Source organism: Vicia villosa, linkage group LG1 (genome assembly GCF_029867415.1).
Source record: "Vicia villosa cultivar HV-30 ecotype Madison, WI linkage group LG1, Vvil1.0, whole genome shotgun sequence".
In the NCBI taxonomy this organism is placed as follows: Eukaryota; Viridiplantae; Streptophyta; class Magnoliopsida; order Fabales; family Fabaceae; genus Vicia; species Vicia villosa.
In genome coordinates this window covers 98,978,215-98,996,141 of record NC_081180.1, presented here as the reverse complement: position 1 = coordinate 98,996,141, position 17,927 = coordinate 98,978,215, and the positions used below count along the sequence as shown (strand labels likewise).

At 33.0% G+C, this 17,927-nt stretch overlaps 2 protein-coding genes across 3 annotated transcripts; both read right to left on the bottom strand.

Annotated features, from left to right (window-relative positions):
• Positions 1-230: 230 nt before the first annotated feature.
• LOC131643681 (protein PSK SIMULATOR 1) lies at positions 231-7,602 on the bottom strand. Its single transcript, XM_058913973.1, has 13 exons — positions 7,384-7,602; positions 6,726-7,253; positions 5,119-5,444; positions 4,883-4,975; positions 4,700-4,790; positions 4,410-4,503; positions 3,265-3,362; positions 2,912-2,981; positions 2,123-2,226; positions 1,580-1,696; positions 1,184-1,260; positions 1,030-1,074; positions 231-948 (listed from the first exon to the last, which is right to left on the bottom strand). Exons 2-13 carry the CDS (start codon positions 7,059-7,061, stop codon positions 429-431), a joined length of 1,971 nt encoding a protein of 656 aa, XP_058769956.1. The 5' UTR covers positions 7,062-7,253; positions 7,384-7,602; the 3' UTR covers positions 231-428.
• Positions 7,603-9,994: 2,392 nt separating this feature from the next.
• On the bottom strand, positions 9,995-16,040 carry LOC131643682 (protein-tyrosine-phosphatase PTP1). Of its 2 annotated transcripts, XM_058913974.1 has the most exons (9): positions 15,683-16,039; positions 15,506-15,602; positions 14,742-14,824; positions 14,497-14,637; positions 14,269-14,403; positions 12,987-13,135; positions 12,747-12,888; positions 10,474-10,552; positions 9,995-10,297 (listed from the first exon to the last, which is right to left on the bottom strand). In XM_058913974.1, exons 1-8 carry the CDS (start codon positions 15,866-15,868, stop codon positions 10,487-10,489), a joined length of 999 nt encoding a protein of 332 aa, XP_058769957.1. In that variant the 5' UTR covers positions 15,869-16,039; the 3' UTR covers positions 9,995-10,297; positions 10,474-10,486. The 2 variants fall into 2 exon arrangements, with proteins under 2 accessions (XP_058769957.1, XP_058769958.1); XM_058913975.1 differs by lacking the exons at positions 9,995-10,297; positions 10,474-10,552 and having other exon boundaries at positions 12,747-12,883; positions 15,683-16,040.
• Between the last annotated feature and the right edge of the window lie 1,887 nt (positions 16,041-17,927).

Here is a 17,927-nt window from a genome sequence, read left to right as displayed (position 1 = left end):
TGTAATTTCACATGAGAACATAGAATGAAATCTCCTATCATCCAAGAGAGAAATAAATTGAATGATGGGAGCTTGAACTTCAGTCTTTTGAATGAAAATGACATGAGATGCATTCTTCAAATACAACATACTAAAGACTCAGCTGAAACTTTAAAAGCAATATTATCAAATTTCCACTTTCTAACAATTCTATATTTTCAACATGAATTGTAACGCTTAAGCATCAAAGATTAAGCCAAGAGAAAAATATTTATATGACCATATGATCTGTACAGATATATCTTATGAAAACTGTGACCCCCTTTGTTCCCATGCCACAATACATCAATCTCAAAAAGATTATTACTCTTGCCTAGCAAATCAACAAAATAGAAACAGAGGGGAGCACTCAACTTGAACAAACCAAAAAATCCATTCAATAATAACAATTATGAACCTCCAATGCTATCCACCCTATCAATGACATCCAAGGCCTTCATTCGGTCAATATCAAAGTCGATGAAAGGAATAGAAGGTAGCCGCCATCTTGTGCAGAATATATCGTTTTTGCTTTCACTGATTGGGGAATGATTACTACTCTTGCTAAGTCTATGGTGTTTGTTCAACCTAGTCTTGGCAGTTTCAAATTCCTGACTTTTACTGATGCCGGGTGTTAGTTTCCTCTTGCCAACATCTTGAAGCATTTGTTGATCTTCGATTGTTAACAAGGGAGAAGAAGAGCAGCCTTTTTGTGTAAACAATTGCAATGTTTTCTGGTTTGGAGAACGAATCGGAGATTTGACAGGGGACCTTATTCCTCCGTTGCCAACTCTTACTTGGCTGACTAGGTGATGTAGCCAAACAACCAGTTCAAGTATATACGCTTCTGTTTTATCTTTATCAGCATGGTGTAGTGTTTCGATTCTCAACAAGTCTGACTGGCCCGTAGGTTTACGGTTGACATCAGACCTATAGAAACTTGACTTAGAAAAACGGTATGTAGTAGAACATAAACATGGAAGAAAGAAAACAAAAATTATGTCCTCTTACCCTGTGTTTGCCCATTCTCCAACCCATCCAAAGCCATGATGAGCTCTAAAGTATTGCAATTGAAAAAGAGAGAATTAAATAAATGTTTTGCATGCACCATATAAACAATACTGAGAATAATAGGAAATTGCAGAGTCAGGGCTATCAAATATACTTCGTTGTGTTAGTAGCAATAGGAACAAGCCACTTCAATGTTTTCTCCATTTCATCTTTGATTTGTGGGACAGTAAGCTGCAAAAAATGTTTCCATCATTTCAGATTTGGATTTATAATTTGGTCATATAATCAAAATAGGCAATGTAGCTCAAGCTCTGTATAACTACTTTGGCAGAAAAGAAGTTCAATAAAATCATTAAAAGATGGAATTAGAAAGTCATTAACAAGTGTTGAATGAATTAGGAATAAAGACATTTAAATTCAAATCAATCAATTGGTATACATATTTGATAAAATGATGTATGTTCTAATCTTCATACTAAATTGGATCATGCTTGAAAGAAAGTGCAACCTTGAAAAAAATTAAAACGCAAGAGAGAAATGGGATACACACCTCTTCTTTAACCTGAAATGACTGTAACTTAGAGCGCAATGCTGATTTTACATTAGGAGGCAGTCCTTGATATAAAGCATCCCTAGTATTAGGAGGCACAGAACCTGATCGAGATACCTGATTAAATTAAAATATCAACACTCACTATCTTCCCAAATGGTTTGCTATTATAGTTCAGATACAATACCAGTGCAGTTGGGACTACCATTATTCTTTGAAAATAGAAAGAAAACAAATTCTCTTTTTACAACTGACCATTTTACTGGAGTGAAAATAACCAGCTAAGAACAATATTAGACGTAAAATTTGTCAAGATAAAATATGACAATGAACTTTTAACAGCTATAATACTTGTTCCAAATAGTGTTTGCTTTTTTTCTATCTAACATAATAGTGATGTCAGAATCAGGGTGCTCAGTGCACCCAAGATGAAGTAAGCCAAAAATTGATACACTAATCCTAGGAGATACACTAACATAAGATATTTTATAATATTCTAACAAATATAACAGAATATATAACTTAAGTAAATCTTAAACTAACCAGAGTATCAATTTGAGTGATAATGTTTGCATAATGCAAAGCAAGACCAGCAGCCCCCAACTTCTTATGGTTGCCTTGAGAATCTTTCACTTGCTTATCAATGTCTGTTAGGTTAAACAGGAAAACAAGTATAAAAGACACATTCTGTTTAATGCGGCATCTCAACCATAAAGAGAAAGGAACCACGACTAAACTGTGGGAAAGTACAAAAAGCGCAGCAAAAGGCTAACTTATCATAACTTTCCTTTGCATAAAACAAATACACAAAGATAATTATTTAAAAAACAATGAGATGAATTTCTAATATCCCAGTGAAGTAATTGACCTATGTAGTTATAACAATATAGCAATGAATGGGCCTTGTTGTTGCCTGTTGCTGAATACTATATCCAGAATTTCATGCCATAGTGATAAAAAGGTGTCACATTCATCAATAAATAGTATAATCTTTCTATAAACTTACACCAGCTTTTGTGTTAGGATAACAAAAACTGCTAGTTAACCCCGCCCAATAAATTGTTACTCAATTAGTTACTCAGTTGGAAACTGTTAGGCAGAGATGTGTATGAGAGGGAACAGAGGGGGTTACAGGGAAGCTATCTTGTTATTTGAGAGAGATTTCAGGCATTTGCGATATTGAGGAACATAACTTCAAAGTTCTTCAGTATTCAGAGGATACTATGCTATTAGTTCTAATAAAATACCAGGCTTTATAAAAAAAATAAAAACTAAAGCAAATCGCTAATGCCTAATCATAATCAAGAATTCTCGCAATTCTGGAATGCATACCAACACTACCAAATGCTTCGTTTATCTCCAAATATAGAAAATGGACGATATTTACAAGCTTTTCCATCACCTGAAAATAAAATACAATAATCAGATTTTATGTCTGCAACATAATAATAAAATTGCTTATGAAAAAGAGGCTGAAAAGAACTGGAAAAAAATGTTATTCGAACTAAAATAACACAAAGAACAAACAGTAAACATAATAAAAAAGAATTCAGGAACAATACTTTCCAGATGCCAATTACCGACAGTACACGGCCAAGACCACAATCTAATCATATATTTCTGATAGTGTATTGAACAATTTTGTTAATATTCATAAAAATAAAAATAAACTAATGTCTTCTTACCTCTTCCAAAATCTTGGACCACAGTGATTTTTTTTTCAAATTTCTTACATGCTTCTTTTGACTCTTCAGTTCTGCTTTTAAAATTGCAAGGCTGTCTCCTACATATTTTACATTTTACAAATATAAATCACCTAAAGAATACTCAGTGTAGTAAAATAGACTAACACTAACATATTCATTTTTTTTTAAATTGTAAATGGTTAGTCAGATATTTGAACATCTGGAAAAAAAAATTCTGTTCCAGAGTAGGAGTTACAGCATAGTGAACTTATAAATGTAAATAACTAATGGAATTCAGAGAGTTGAGATAAAGTGAAATGTATCATTTCTGTCAAATGATGAAAATGATTTGTTACTTTATAAAAGGTGGCTCCTATCTATCACAGTAGAAGCTGTCATAACGGAATCTGCGATCTGACTGAATGTAGTTCAGCTAGTTACTGCTTACACAACTCTCATGGGAAATAGTAAGGGGTGAAGTAGAGTATAATACAGCTGAGTAATAATAGTCCAATAATAGCAAACTGATCAATATGAAAGTCCAACTACATATTGTATTCCAAATTGCTTCTCACTTTAACACGAAAAATATTACACAAAATGGAAGGAAATATTTCCCTGCTAGTTCTTAACAAATGCTTGATCTTCTAAGATTCTATCTCTCTATTCCAAAGAGAGAGGACGTTCATGTTCTTCTTGTCAAACTTTGGAGTTTAAAGTGTTTGGTGGATCATGTTGTACAAAACTTAGAGGTTGTGTTGTGTGGAGTTTTGACAGTTCTCTGGAGTTTTTAGTGAGACTAGAATGCTTGTGCTTTCCTAAGATCCTAGTCGTCCTTGCCACTGTTACAGAAGAACTAGTTTTTGTGATTTTCTCATGGAGATGTTTCCGTTACTTTTTGAGGATAAACTAACTATTAGATGGGAATAGGGATTCCATAGTTTTAAAGTATTGATGAGATTATTTGTTTTTGTTATTTTCTTCATAGTTCAGAACACCTGTATAAACTTAACAGATCCATGCACACTTAAGTCACAAAATGAAAATAAATAGGATATTGATTCTGAACAGAGTAATTATATTCAAATACACAATACAAAAACCTTGTGTCGATAATCTTGATCAAACCTATCTTAGGCATTTACCTCTCTGTGTGGCATTTGAACTGTCCTCTTCTTGAAGCTTGCGTCGATAATCTTGATCAAACCTGTCTAAGGCGTGCAATTCATGATATAATTCCTACACTCCAAGAAAAAGTTAAACTACTTCAGGACTAGTTTTAATGAAATCAATGATGCTGCTGAGAGAAATTAGAATCCACTGTTTGTAATATTTGATGATGTTAAAATATGCATATAAATGAAGAAGATAGACAGGATACAGAGTAAAATTCAGCGCACAACTTGAGGAAGTTACTTATAACATGTTTACTCACAGCAGTATATTGAACAAAGGTCATTAATTGTTGCATCACAATCTCTGCCTCCTCTTTCAATTGCCTTTGAGGTGAAAGCTCTGAACCTAACCTAAAAATGAACAAAGCAAATCATAACTAACACATTATTAAATGGTACAAGGAAAAAGACAAGGTAAATTTAATCAATTTAACTATAATTACTTCTCAAAATAACGTTCCAGGTTGTGCCACTGGGGATCTTTGCATCGATTTCCAAACCGCACAACTTCGCCCGAAAATATTTTCAATTCTTCTCTGCCAAAATAGTACAAGATAGTGTAAAAGTGCAGATAGTAACCGATGTGGATTGAGGTCCACATCAGTAACTAAAGAAAATAAGCTACAAACCAAATTAAAGGCTTTTAAGTTAATGACAAAAACATTTACAGTTAATTTACCTCTTGTCTGCAGCAGCAATTCTTAGGAGTTCATTCATATCTCTAGATACTAAGTTTTGCACTCCATCAGATGGCAGAACAACCTCTTTTAAATGTTTAATGCTCTCTTTTGAAAGAGATTGCATTAGATTGGCACCCTTAACTATTGTGTTTGCAACTTCAAAGGCCAAAATTGAAATTTTATTTCCTTTTGTTGTAACTCCCGATGTAAAACCACTATTGAGATTCAAATTTGTCATACTACTACCTAGTGTGTCCAAAACATCTACGGCCTTGCCAAGTCCGACTGTACCTGCTCTGCCCAAGAGGGAGCTCACTTCTGATACCTGTAATACATCAAAAGAGAAGATGAAAACGAAATCTAAACCTTGCTTTGTTACAAAGGAGGCCTTATAAATAGACCTGAAAAGGGGGATGATCTAACCCGTGATATTAAACACTATTTATTTTTAATACATATATTCAGTACCAGGTGAAGCATTAGCTCATTAGTGAAAGGGCAAACTCAACCCTTTTTGATTGTAGGATTGTTTCTGTGTTATAAAAGCTTAGACCAACAACTATCCAGAGAACTAAAGAAAGGAAATACATATCAAACGAATTTTGATGGAAGTGATTGTGGTCTAAAAACGCTACCAAGATATTCTAACCATAAAAAACAAACAGATGCAAAAATATGATGAACTCATTTACATTATTTCCATTAAATTATCATAGCTCAAATGGATATCATTACCTTAGAGGATCTTTTAGAAACAATTATTAAAACCCTGTTCTAATAAAGAAGCTTCCTATAATAAAGAAGCTTCCTAATGACCTTTTAGTCCTGCTATTGTCTGGTTCTTATTAGATCTTGTCAGTCAAACCTGATCTTACCACATCAAGGCGCCTAAAAATTAGTTGTGTTTCACACAAGGGTTTTCAAGTTAAGTTTAACGGATTTAGATAGAGGCACTTAACGTTGTAGCAGCGTGCATATTTTGCAGTTTGTTAATGTGTTTAAGTGACAAAAAGGATTAAGATAGCTTTTAGAGAGTTGGTCCAAGCCATTATTGTATCAGAACCTCTAAAAGTGAGTAGTTAGGAGTTTGACCCTGGAAATCCTGGTTCTTCTAGATAAAGTTAAATTGATGAGTTAGGAAAATCCTAAGCTATCACCTAATAACATAAGCTTTTGGGAGACTAGAACTTCAGTAGAATGAAGTGCATAGACTCTAAGGATGCCTCATTGCAACGGAGCTTGCTTTGGGATTTTGTTAATGGCTTCACCTAAGTTATCTAATCATTGCATTTTCAATAGTTTCCTTTTGAATAATAATATACATACAATTTCTTGCAATTTGGATTCATTCTTTCATATATGTTTTCCTTTTCTGAGTCATATCGTATCCTCCCCCTAGTTGTACTTTCCCGCTTTGTCACCTAAGGTGATTCACCTTGTTTAAACTACTTTTTCTTTCGAAAACATTGCTTAATTTTTACCACAAAACATCTTTTCAGCCAGAGCCCTCTACTAACACATTTCGATCATACATTTCTACACTATACAACAAGCTAACCCAACCACACAAAAAACACAAAGATCAAACATGAGAATACCAACTTACCTTAACAGTTTTCCTAGATTTATGCGATAACGTCCGTGGCAGCCGAGGAATCCCATCATTTATATCCTCCATACCCGGCCCATACGGAACCTTCTCCAATCCAGTAAACGAAAATGACTCCCGTTGATGTTTATCAAACCCATCAGCGAGAGGAAGCAAAGTTGAATTACTATTTATAGTCGCAGAAACAGACTGATAAGCCATTCCATTTCCACCTTCATTGTCAATATTAGCATGACCATTATTCGCAGAATGTCTCGAACTTTCACCAGGTACATTATCTACAGCTACACCATCTACAGTAGCTTTCCATGATCTCGAACAAATGCCACCCATATTAAAATTCAAAAATAACTAAACTGTGTACACAATTTCCATACAGCAGAAAAACCTCACTTCATGTTCAAATGAGAAAGAATGAAAACATTCAATTGACAGGAATGTTATGATGAATGCTCGGATTTTGATTATACCAATTCTGATCACCTTTACAGCTCCAGTCCATCAACTCTAATCAACTCACCGAATCTGATAGAAAATAAATAATATCAACAAATCATTAAAAAAAAAACCTAAAAAATTAAATAAACACTTGAAGGTAAAATGGGGAAACGATTTTAGAAAGAAAGAGAAGGCGAGTAAAGTTAGATGATGGTACCAGTAGCAGGGATCGATGAGGAAATTGCAGAGAGTGAATGTACGGTTCCGGAAGGGGAAGAGAGGTTAGACGCAAACGCAAACGCAAAAGCTAAAGCTAGAAGCAGAATCTTGTTTGTTTGTTTGTTAGTTTCTCTCTCTTTTTGTTGTTATGGTCAAAATACAGACTCAGAGCTGAAACGCCCCCACTACTCACTCACTCACTCTCCAATCAACGCTGTTTTGACTTTTGACTGTGGTAAAAGTCATTAATTCATGAAATTTTGCAGTTGGTTCTGTAACTTTTCTCTTGGAATGACAAGAATCGCCTTTGTAATAATTAAACAATTTTTTGTTGGGGTAGGTAAAAGTTTTTTTTTTAATAATTAGAAACTCATTATTTTGTACTTCAAAATTTGTTATTATAAAACAATTTCATATCTCAAAATTACATACTCATATTGGTAAGAAGTTTCATGATAGTGTTAGAAAACAATTATTTATTAACATATAATTTTTTCAGATTTTTTTCTTAATTATTCGTGATTTTAAATTTCAATGCATTATTAATTAGAAATTTATTAATAAATTGTTTAATTATTTATTACAAAGAGAAAAATAAATAAATTTAATCAATATTTTATTTTTAAAACAGATATTTAAATATAATTATTAGTATATTTTTTTATTTGTGTTGGTTAATCATTACTATGTATATATCTTCTAACCCATGGATAAAGTATGTTAAAAAACACATTAATAAAGTTAATTCATTAAAAATATTTTTTCTTTTACAACTTCATTGTATTTTTTAATAGGTGTGCACAAATTTTGACATTCATTTAAAAATGAATAGTGTTAAAAAATTAAAATATTAAAATATGAACAATAATAAATTTAACAATTGTTTTGTAAGAAAATTACTTGTAAAAGCAATAGAATGAGTAATATTTAATGTGTGAGAATTTCACCATTGAATTTAATAAATATCAATCCAAGAAATGTTTTAGTAGTTTAGAGACCATTTTAGAAAGAAAGAAAAAATGAAAGAGAAATGAGAGGTACTCAAGTAATGTTTTTTCTTCCTAAAATACAAAACTAAAATCTCTGATACAAAAAAAGTATAAAAAAAAAGTAGTAGAGTTTAAATAAATTTGTCAAATCATATTCATGGTGTTACTTAGTAAAATTAAAACTTTGAATCAATTTCAATTAATGATATATCTAAAACACAAAATACAAATAAGCGAATAATAAATGATTTTTGTATAAAAATACTTCAAATGAGCTTGTTCTAAACTGCAGACCAACTCAGATTTCCTACAAAAATAAATAAAGTGATTGAAAATATTCCACTTTGAAGAATAATTTTTTATTATGTAATTTTCAACTACTAAGTTGTCAAAATCTTACAATTTTAAGGATTAAAATTGTGATTTAATCATTTAAATTGTTGAAAATTAAGATTGGACAATTTCACCTCAAAAAAACTGTCCGGTTTTCAAAATTAAATCTCTGAGTTTGAGTAAGCATGGTAATCATCTTCAGTTGAATTAAATGTGTAATGTAACATAAGTTGTTTCTTAATGTTTTCATTCCATTTAAATGCTACTACGAAATTTCTTAACATACTACTACAATCTTGACTTCTTTTCTTTCTTCTTTTTATTAGCAACCCTAACTCTACTTACAGCTCATTCTCAATAAAGCATCACCTCGTCACTTTTATATCTTGAATTTTTCATTTACCAGAAGGGCATTTATGTCATGATAATAACCCAACATTTTTTTCAAGCTACACTACATCCAATGACAGCAACAACTCCACTTGTTTTTGGCACAAAGCAATTTGCAGTTTATAGAAAACTCAATTCATTGATTTCATACTGAATCAAACCATACATCTCAGCAGAAGTAACTCTTGGGAAGTGCTATCAAGCTTTTCAATAATTTCAGTACACATCCCAAACCAGCAAATTTGGATATATTCATGAGAGGGGGTGAGCACAGCAACTTGTCTTTCAACTTACTCAAATACTTGTATGAAACTATTTTAGGAGAAAACATTGTGAAACTTCAAGGAAATTTCTTGCAATTTTATGAGGAAACAAAACATAAAATACAAAAAACTATTTCTCAATTATTTTTAATAATATTATTATATTGATATTATTTCTCAATTATTCACCTTGAACAAGAACATGGAGCAGTATCTCCCTAATCTATCCCACATGTGAAGTTGACCTTGTTAGGGAGTACTAGCTAGTTCCAAATGCCATTCAGATTTCATATTTTTCTCTGCTAACCTGGACATGTATATAGCATCTGTAGTCTAGTCTACACTTATACTAGTATATGTAAATTTTCTTCTTTATCCATTCCTTTGTCCTTATCTCTAGTTTAGATATTGACAATGACAAGGAAGAACTACAAGTACTCACGTGAGCAAGTTCGGTTAAAAACTAGCGAGTATGGTTATAAGTTATAACATTCATCTAGGAAGCTTCCTAACTTGGCACCTAGTCTACATGTCAAATAATGATTCAGTGGCTACTCAAATCAATAGCCAAGACCTACATTTTTAGGGCCACGGTGTCAACCTACAAGAATCACAAGATGGTACTTGACCATAATAAATAAGAAGAGACAACAGACTTCAGTTTTTTAAAGGTCATTAGTGTCTTTCAGTTCCCCAATAGAATTGTAGAAATATAATGAAAAGGATGCTGATATTTGTTAGCTTTCACCTGCCTACAAATATACATGAATGCTCGAGAATAAACTGAGTTCAATGAAAATCATAAAATCTCCAGAATGCTAATGCTTCAGAGTCAGCTGCTGGGAAACATAAGCAAAGTAGGACCCAAGTGGAAAGTGGAAGAATTGAACGTTGGCTTCAAAGTGGGGAAATCAGATTAACATTCTTTGATCTACCACTGAATTTACATCAAGACAAAGATTCATTAAGTTAATGAAAGAGCAGTTTTAACAATGAGATAGTAGAATTAATGAAAACAGATGTATGAAACCAATCCTTTATATAAGGATTTCAGGATCTGAACGGTTTGTAATATCTGCAAAACTACAAAGGGAACAGAAGTAAAGGACGTACCCTTCTACTCTCGTTACTGTTGAGATACAAGGTCTTCTAGTTCATCTATGATAGCTTCATAGCAAAAAATATACTGATCCTGATAGATTGCAGAAAGAGACAACAAAAAGTTTGAAGAATTTATATACAACGAATTTTCAGATCACTATAATGGTCGTAGAAATAAATCAAAAATAATAACAAAATAATTTTGATGAACTGATCAAATAGACTCCTACAGAGATCGATTTCAAGCTGCTGGTAAGCTGAGACATCCTAACCAAAAGGCAGGCTAGCAAGAAGCCTAGAATGTGACCTTCTGATACAGTATGGAGAAACTAATTTATCGATTATTTTGTTACCTTTTACTATTAGAAATGTAATTTCAGCTTTCGTAACTTCAAGATAGACAAGGTAAACATAAATAGATATGTTGTGGCCTCTAAGATGAACACGGGGTTGTGCTCAACATAATGTTCATACAAAATAGCATGGCTTGCTATTGTTTTTACTGAAACGACTGTTCACCTTTAGGGCTGCATTGCCCAATAGCACACCCGTGCAACTCAGCACGTTTCAGTGTTACTTTCCGACAACGCCGCGCACATTTTTAGCACGCCAGGAAAATGCACAACATGATTGTGCTATGTAAGAAAGACAAGTTAAATGCTAGCCACTTATTTTCGCAAGGATTCATCTCCCTTCTTATATCTTTATAATCTTTTGCAGACTTTCATTACCTATTCGTTATTATATCTTATCGCTTCTAAGGATTTCCAAGCAGTTCCAAGCAAAGAGTTTGATTCCTTTATTTGCACGTAGAGATTGTTCCTGCCTAAAATAGAGTTCTTGGCATCTGTTTTCTTTTTTTCCCCATGAAATTATGGATTCTTTGTAGGTTTTAATTGTTGTTCTGGGTTTCTTTTGGGACTAAAGTAAACCCATAGTTAGGATTATGATTGATCTTATTTATGACTGGACTTTTGATGTTTTTCTAAATTGAAAGTAACTCTGGGCTTCTTTCATTCAAGCTGGATTTATCTTATCCATTCTTTAAATAAGGATTGCCCACCCTTAGCATAGTTAATTAGTTGACTAGCAATCATACCACAAAAAATCATTTACAAACCGCAACCCATGTTTCAATCATTTACAAACCCATGTTTCGCTCATTGTGGGTTTTATGATTAAGGAAAGAGTATTATTACTGTACTAGTACTACCATGGATATTAATAGTATTAGAGTGGGGGAGCGCTGAGTATGATAGGATAGGAACACGAGTTATAAGAGAGATTAGGAATATCTTAGATACTGGCATAGGTGAAGTAAGGTATCAGGGTCATTCATATTTAAATTATTGTTTCTCATCAGTGTTGCCGATGGCAGTCCATGGCGGAGAGCCAAAATCCCGCATACAAGCCACTTTGCGGTGTCGTTATAGTGGATTATGACGGAAAAACCCATAATATAGGCTGATATTTACCATTGCGGCGAGCCCAAAAACCATCATGTATATCCGTCATAGCGGCCATGCCACCGCTATTTGATAATACTGCTTGTCATTTCTTGGATCCTAGTGTTTTCTTTATTTTCTTTCTTTCCCAATTTTTTTACTTTCCTTAAGCACAGTAACATATCTTGTTTTAAAAACTTATTCCGTTAACATTGATTTTTCATCCAAAAGGGCTAAGAAAGGGATATGTCTTCCTTGAAGAGGGGGATATTGATGACAATTCAAAACATGTCTGTAATTTCTGAAACAAAAAGTTGTTGGAAATTTATTTCTTAAGCTTATTACCCTTTTTTTACTAAGTTGTATCCTATGTTTCTAAGAATGCTTATGGTTGGGAAAGTCTCTTCGAATCTTTTCTTTTGCCTTAATTCCCTTCTTACTCTATAAGAAAACTAGTAGCGAGAGCATTATTTCACAGAGAAAACAATTATTAGTAGTAAGAATGTCCCTTCCAATCGAGTAATAAATATTTCTTCTTTTTTAACCAAAAAGAAAGTGATTGATAGGATTACAACTAAAGAAGATCAGGGTACTTTGAAGCTTTGATTTGTAATGGCATCCTGGCTAAACTATCTAACCTAGTTCCTTGCAACAATCTACATTATTTTCCATCAAACAGATTAGGGGTACCTTATCATTCCTCTTCTTAGATTTCAAAACCTCTTGCCTTCTGATTTAGCTTAGAAAAGGAACTTAACTAATATGTGGTCCAACTATATTCCTGACAATTCATGCAAAACCAATGTGTTCATTGATAATTAAATTAGAAAATCTGACTACCTGTGTCTGAACCATTCCGGTACGCTGAGACCTGAACACAGATATTGTATTGGCAATATCTATAGCAGACATATCACCAGCAAGTATTCTCTGAATCGTGTTGTGAATTGTGCAGTATGTTCCAGTTCTACCAATACCTGCACTGAGCGAGAGAATTTGTCTCAGAAAAATATGCAAGTTACTTGTTGTCATCATTGCCATAAAATAAAATGAGTCAACAAAAGAAGGAATGAGATGAACCTGCAGTGCACCACTATTGGGCCAAGATTTGGTGGCAAATGGTATAATCTTTTCAAAATTTCACGGACAGCCAAAGTATTGTTTGGAACTCCATGATCAGGCCACTCGGGATACTGAATATGAAAAACAGATAACGGTGTATCTTCTGCCTGCAACAATATCGATCAAGATTGATATGAACCAAAATGTTTAGCTCTTGATGATGGAGAAAAACTTTGTGCCCCTTGCAAAATCAAAATTTATATGATTTTCTGTCTTTTCAATAAAAAAGAAAAAATAATAAAATAAGGTACCTTCCAAAAAGAAAAACCCAGATATATAGTATGAAATGAAAAATTTTAAGAATGATATTTAATGATGCAATTGGCCTTATCATCCAGTACAGTATGTTTTCAATCGAGAATCAACAGTGTCTGTGTAATTCATGTTTCATGTTGTGACAACCTAATGATTTTATGAATAAGTGTCTGTGTAATTCATGCTTCATGTTGTCTGTATTCATTTCTATGTCTGTATTCATTTCTATTTATTGTCGGAAATAAATTACTTGAAAATGGGTGAATATGCAAGTAATACAACTAGGTTGACAAAAAAAGTTATCCAGATTAGAAAGAGGGGGGAGGGACGTTGGGTGGATGCATGTTCAAAGGTTGTTTGTTTGTTTATCATAATTATGGTATTTGTACTTCTGAAGATTTCAAGGTTGTCTCACCCCTATGGAACAAAAAAGCACAATAACTAGTAGCAGCCAACTTTGCCAAGCTATGTATAGCTCATTTATAATTAGAAATAATTGCTTCGGACGGGTTCATCTCATTCAAAATGATAGAAACCGTCTTTCTAAAAATATTTTAATCAAATATTTCTGACCAAAAAAGTTTTTGTTGACTTCCAAAAACAAGAGTAAGCCAACTACTGAACATTAAATATAAACTAGAACTGGAACCACCACCCCCCCTGGAGTAACATGAACACAGCCCATCATTCTATTAAACTTGAACCCTTTAAGTTGGAGTGGCCATTAAGCTTGTGATGTTACAGGTTCAGCATTGAAATGCAGGGTATGTAAGAAAAGTTCGGATATCCAATGCCCTAGAGTTGGTTCAGCAGTACTATAGCAAACAATGTACAAACAAAGGCTGGAAGAATTAGATGGAGTTTTGAAAAAGGAGGGCCAAATCAACTGTCTCTCCGTCAGAAAAAATATAACTTATGCCAGTCTGGAAAGAGAGAGATATAATCTAATCAGAAAAAAAAAATTTTAAGCAGAAAATCATCCCACCTCTTTATGGTTCACTTCCAAATGCTGCAGCACAAGTGAAGTTTCAGTAGTTTTCGTCCATTTACATTTAAGAGAGATATTCCCGAATTCTCTGGGTCTATCCTCAGATTGAAAATAATCACCACACTTCACCATCTATAAAATTAAAAAGAGAAGTACAAAATATTGATAAAATATGAAGTAAACAAAAAAACAATCTCAAAGAGAAAGGAAACAAGTTGGAATCACCTTGTAATTATCTACCAACTTAGTAAGCATCACAATTGCAGGGCAGTGATATTGTATCATCATTTCCCAAAAATCCTCATAAGTGTGTGGAAGTGGACCTTGCGTGGCTATAAACTCAGACACAGTTCCAGGAGAAGAGGTCTACAGTAAAAAAATTGAAATATACAGTTCACACTTCAAATAACCACAAGGATCCAATTAGCTTTTAAGACCATTATCAAACAAAGACAAGAATATATTTGTACCGAGATAAAGCTTGCATTGATATACCCCAGTGCTTCAGACCTATAATCTGAACTCGAATTAAGAACAACCCTGTTCTTGTCAACTGAAACAAAGAACCGTAAAGAAAATTCAATTTTCCCCAAATACATACATACAATACAAGAGGCGTGTTTCGATTGGCATATTTGAGCTTACCTAAAGACATAATGAATATTTGTTAGATTATGTCATTTATGGAAACAACTTATGTCATTTATGTAGATTATGACATGTACATATAGGTATTTTCAACTTATTTTAATATGCTCTCCATAAGCTCACCGGGATAGTTAATGGAAACGGTTAATAACTTATATGAAAACAATTTGACTTTATAGAATAGTTTAAGCACTTAGTGCAAGTTTGGTTTTGCGGTGAAGAGAGTTGATTCTCAGCGAATTGATTTTGTATAGTTGATTCTGGTTCTTGAATATAAAGTGATTTATGTTGGAATACATTTATGTAAAAGTGAGTTGAAGAACAAATTTTAATGTAAAAATCACGTTCAAACTCAAAAGCTACAAATTGCAGCTTCAAGTAGAATCAATTCTACTTTAGAAGAATCAATCACCTCAAAATCATTCCAGAATCAATTTTACACCTCTAGAATTACTTTTGGCTCTTCCAAAAGCTAAACCAAACATACACTTAAGCTATAAGCGGGAGATAAGTGCTTAATTAAGACGTATATCCTACTAATAACCTTGAAATGAATGCATGTGATATTAATAAGTGGTGAAATTACATGGTATAACATCTCTGTATCGATTTTTACTGAGATTAGCAGAATTAAGAGCAACGTTGCATCTTCTCGTCGTCTCACTCAGTGTTATCCTGTTAGACTGAAATCACAATACAAGAGAGTTTGATTAATCATTGTTTCGATATGAAAATGAAGAAATCAATAAGAATTTGTGTGAACCTGCAAGTGCAAGAACTCTTGAGGGATGGTGTGAGGGTCGAGGAGTTTGTTCTTCAACAGCGCGAGTGCTTCAGTGCAGTGCTTGACCTGATCGGAAGTAAGGGGAATTCGGGAAGGAAAATCGGGCAAGAAAGATGGATTGTTGTGAGAAGATGTGGAGGAGGGAGGTGCGGAACTGCCAGCCATGACGGATCTCCGGCGAGGACGAGAGCGGGTAGAGATGAGGTTCCCCAGTTCTACCGCGGAGTGGGGTTTGTATAATTTGGATTTTTAGTTCTCACTCACTTTCCCGTTCTCTATAATACTAGTGAGTGCCTTTTTGGGTTAAAGCTTTTGCTTTTGCCTTCGGGAATCACATGCTTATCATATTCAATTATTTTTAATTTAGATGCCTTAGCAATGTTTGGATGGTTGCCATGGGATATAGAATGGAATAAAATAGAGTGAATTTTTTTGTTGTTCTACCATCATTTTTAGACCATTTACAATGGGGTTGTTGAATAATTTATTCAATAGTTGAATAGTTACAATGGTGTGTTGAATCATGTGTTTAATGTGATGTGAATTAATTGGTGTTGAATACTTTCAATATGTTGAATAAGAAAAGAGTGGGGGCCACCTAAAGTATGTGACAAAATATTATTGGTTGTTGTGTATGTTTAGATTTTTATTTCATAATAATTATTTAATGTAAATTATTTTTTAGTAAATCAATTTTTTATTTATTTTTATTTTCACCAAAATTCATAATTTTTTTTGTCTATAAATAGAGACTTGTTTTATTTGATTTGGACACACAAAAAAAATTCACTTTTTTCTCTCAATTTTTTCTATTTAGCCTTCAAAAAATTCTTGTTTGTAGTTCTAGACATCTTTGTAGTGAAATGGATCCCAATAATAATCCTTTTAACACTCAAAATTCTACTAATTATCCTTTCAACTACCCAAAAAAAATTAAAAATATAAAATTGGAAGAAAAAAAATTAAATAAATTACTAAATTAGAAAAAATTAAAATAAAATATTTAAATCTTAATTATTTTAATTTAGTTTCAATTGATAATTGAGATGTAGAAATATATAATCATAAAAACAAATATATAAAAGAAAATAAGAATAAGAAATAAAAGTAGTGGGGTAGGGTGTTGAATTTTATTAAACAAAACCATTGTAGTGAGTCAAATTTGAATGTGTGTTGAATGATGAGGTGGAAGAGAGAGAAGATGATGTGGAACATAAAAAGTGAAAAAGTAGGGTGTTGAATAACTAAACCATTGTACATAGTCTTAGGAGTAATATCTCATTATACTATATTGTTTATCAATATTTTTAATATACCATCTTTTCAAAATTCTCGCGTTGTTATTATAGAACCTCTGCCAATTGGATGGGCGGAGGTCTCTAAATTGTCCTCCATCTGCCATTTTAATGGACGGACATATATAAAGATGAAGAGGCTTCGCCTAATGCTTTTGGCGGAAGTCTTTAAAATGTTTTTTTTTAAATAATAATTTGACACAGATGCATACCATGTCATGTATTCTCTGTTCTGTTTACATTCTTCTGCCATGATTTCATCCTGTAAGATAGTTTTATGGGATTATGCCATTGACGACGCTTTTGTTTGTAATGGTCTTTCCAATCACTGTATGGCCATTAATTGCTTAGGTGACTTCCATGATACTCTTCCATGCACTTTAGAGGACACGGTATGTCCTGTTGAATGCCAAATTGTAGTTTAACCCTATTTGAATGATGTATTTCAACATAAGTGAAGTTAATTTCAAAAGTTTTTGAACTCCACACGTCACTATCAGCTGGTTCCAAAACTTCAAGTCCGAGATATGACCTCCATGTAAACTATTACATACATTCAAATGATTAGTTAAAAATGATTATAAAAAATAGTATTAGTTGAGTTAAAGGTTGAAGATATTACATCAATCGACTTGAAATGATCGATGAACGCCTGATATTCAGGAGCACAGTGATGGGGTGTTTTTTCGTAATTCATCCCATATGCGGACCACCTAAAAATACGCATAATAAACATATTCTTAAAAAAAAAAATTTAAAACGTACTTGGTTGCATTATCAACTGCCCCCAAGCCTGAAGTAAGACTGCACAACCAACAAAATTATGCACATCTTTTTTGGCGCATATACACAAGTGTATGTATAGATACGCTAAAGTTGTAAATCCCTAACTATACTTACCTATTTTATTAAAGTCAACTAGTAATGGT

Bases quoted from the DNA above. Each gene is read 5' to 3' on its own strand.
- LOC131643681 (XM_058913973.1), bottom strand. From the start codon at position 7,061: ATGGGTGGCATTTGTTCGAGATCATGGAAAGCTACTGTAGATGGTGTA. The intron at 4,791-4,882 runs GTAATTATAGTT...GTTCATTTTTAG, and splicing joins CTGGAACGTTATTTTGAGAA to GTTAGGTTCAGAGCTTTCAC. The intron at 2,982-3,264 runs GTAAGAAGACAT...TTTTATTTTCAG, and splicing joins GGTCCAAGATTTTGGAAGAG to GTGATGGAAAAGCTTGTAAA.
- LOC131643682 (XM_058913974.1), bottom strand. From the start codon at position 15,868: ATGGCTGGCAGTTCCGCACCTCCCTCCTCCACATCTTCTCACAACAAT. The intron at 14,638-14,741 runs GTACAAATATAT...TTTTTACTGTAG, and splicing joins TCAATGCAAGCTTTATCTCG to ACCTCTTCTCCTGGAACTGT. The intron at 12,889-12,986 runs GTTCATCTCATT...TCTCTCGCTCAG, and splicing joins CCAATAGTGGTGCACTGCAG to TGCAGGTATTGGTAGAACTG.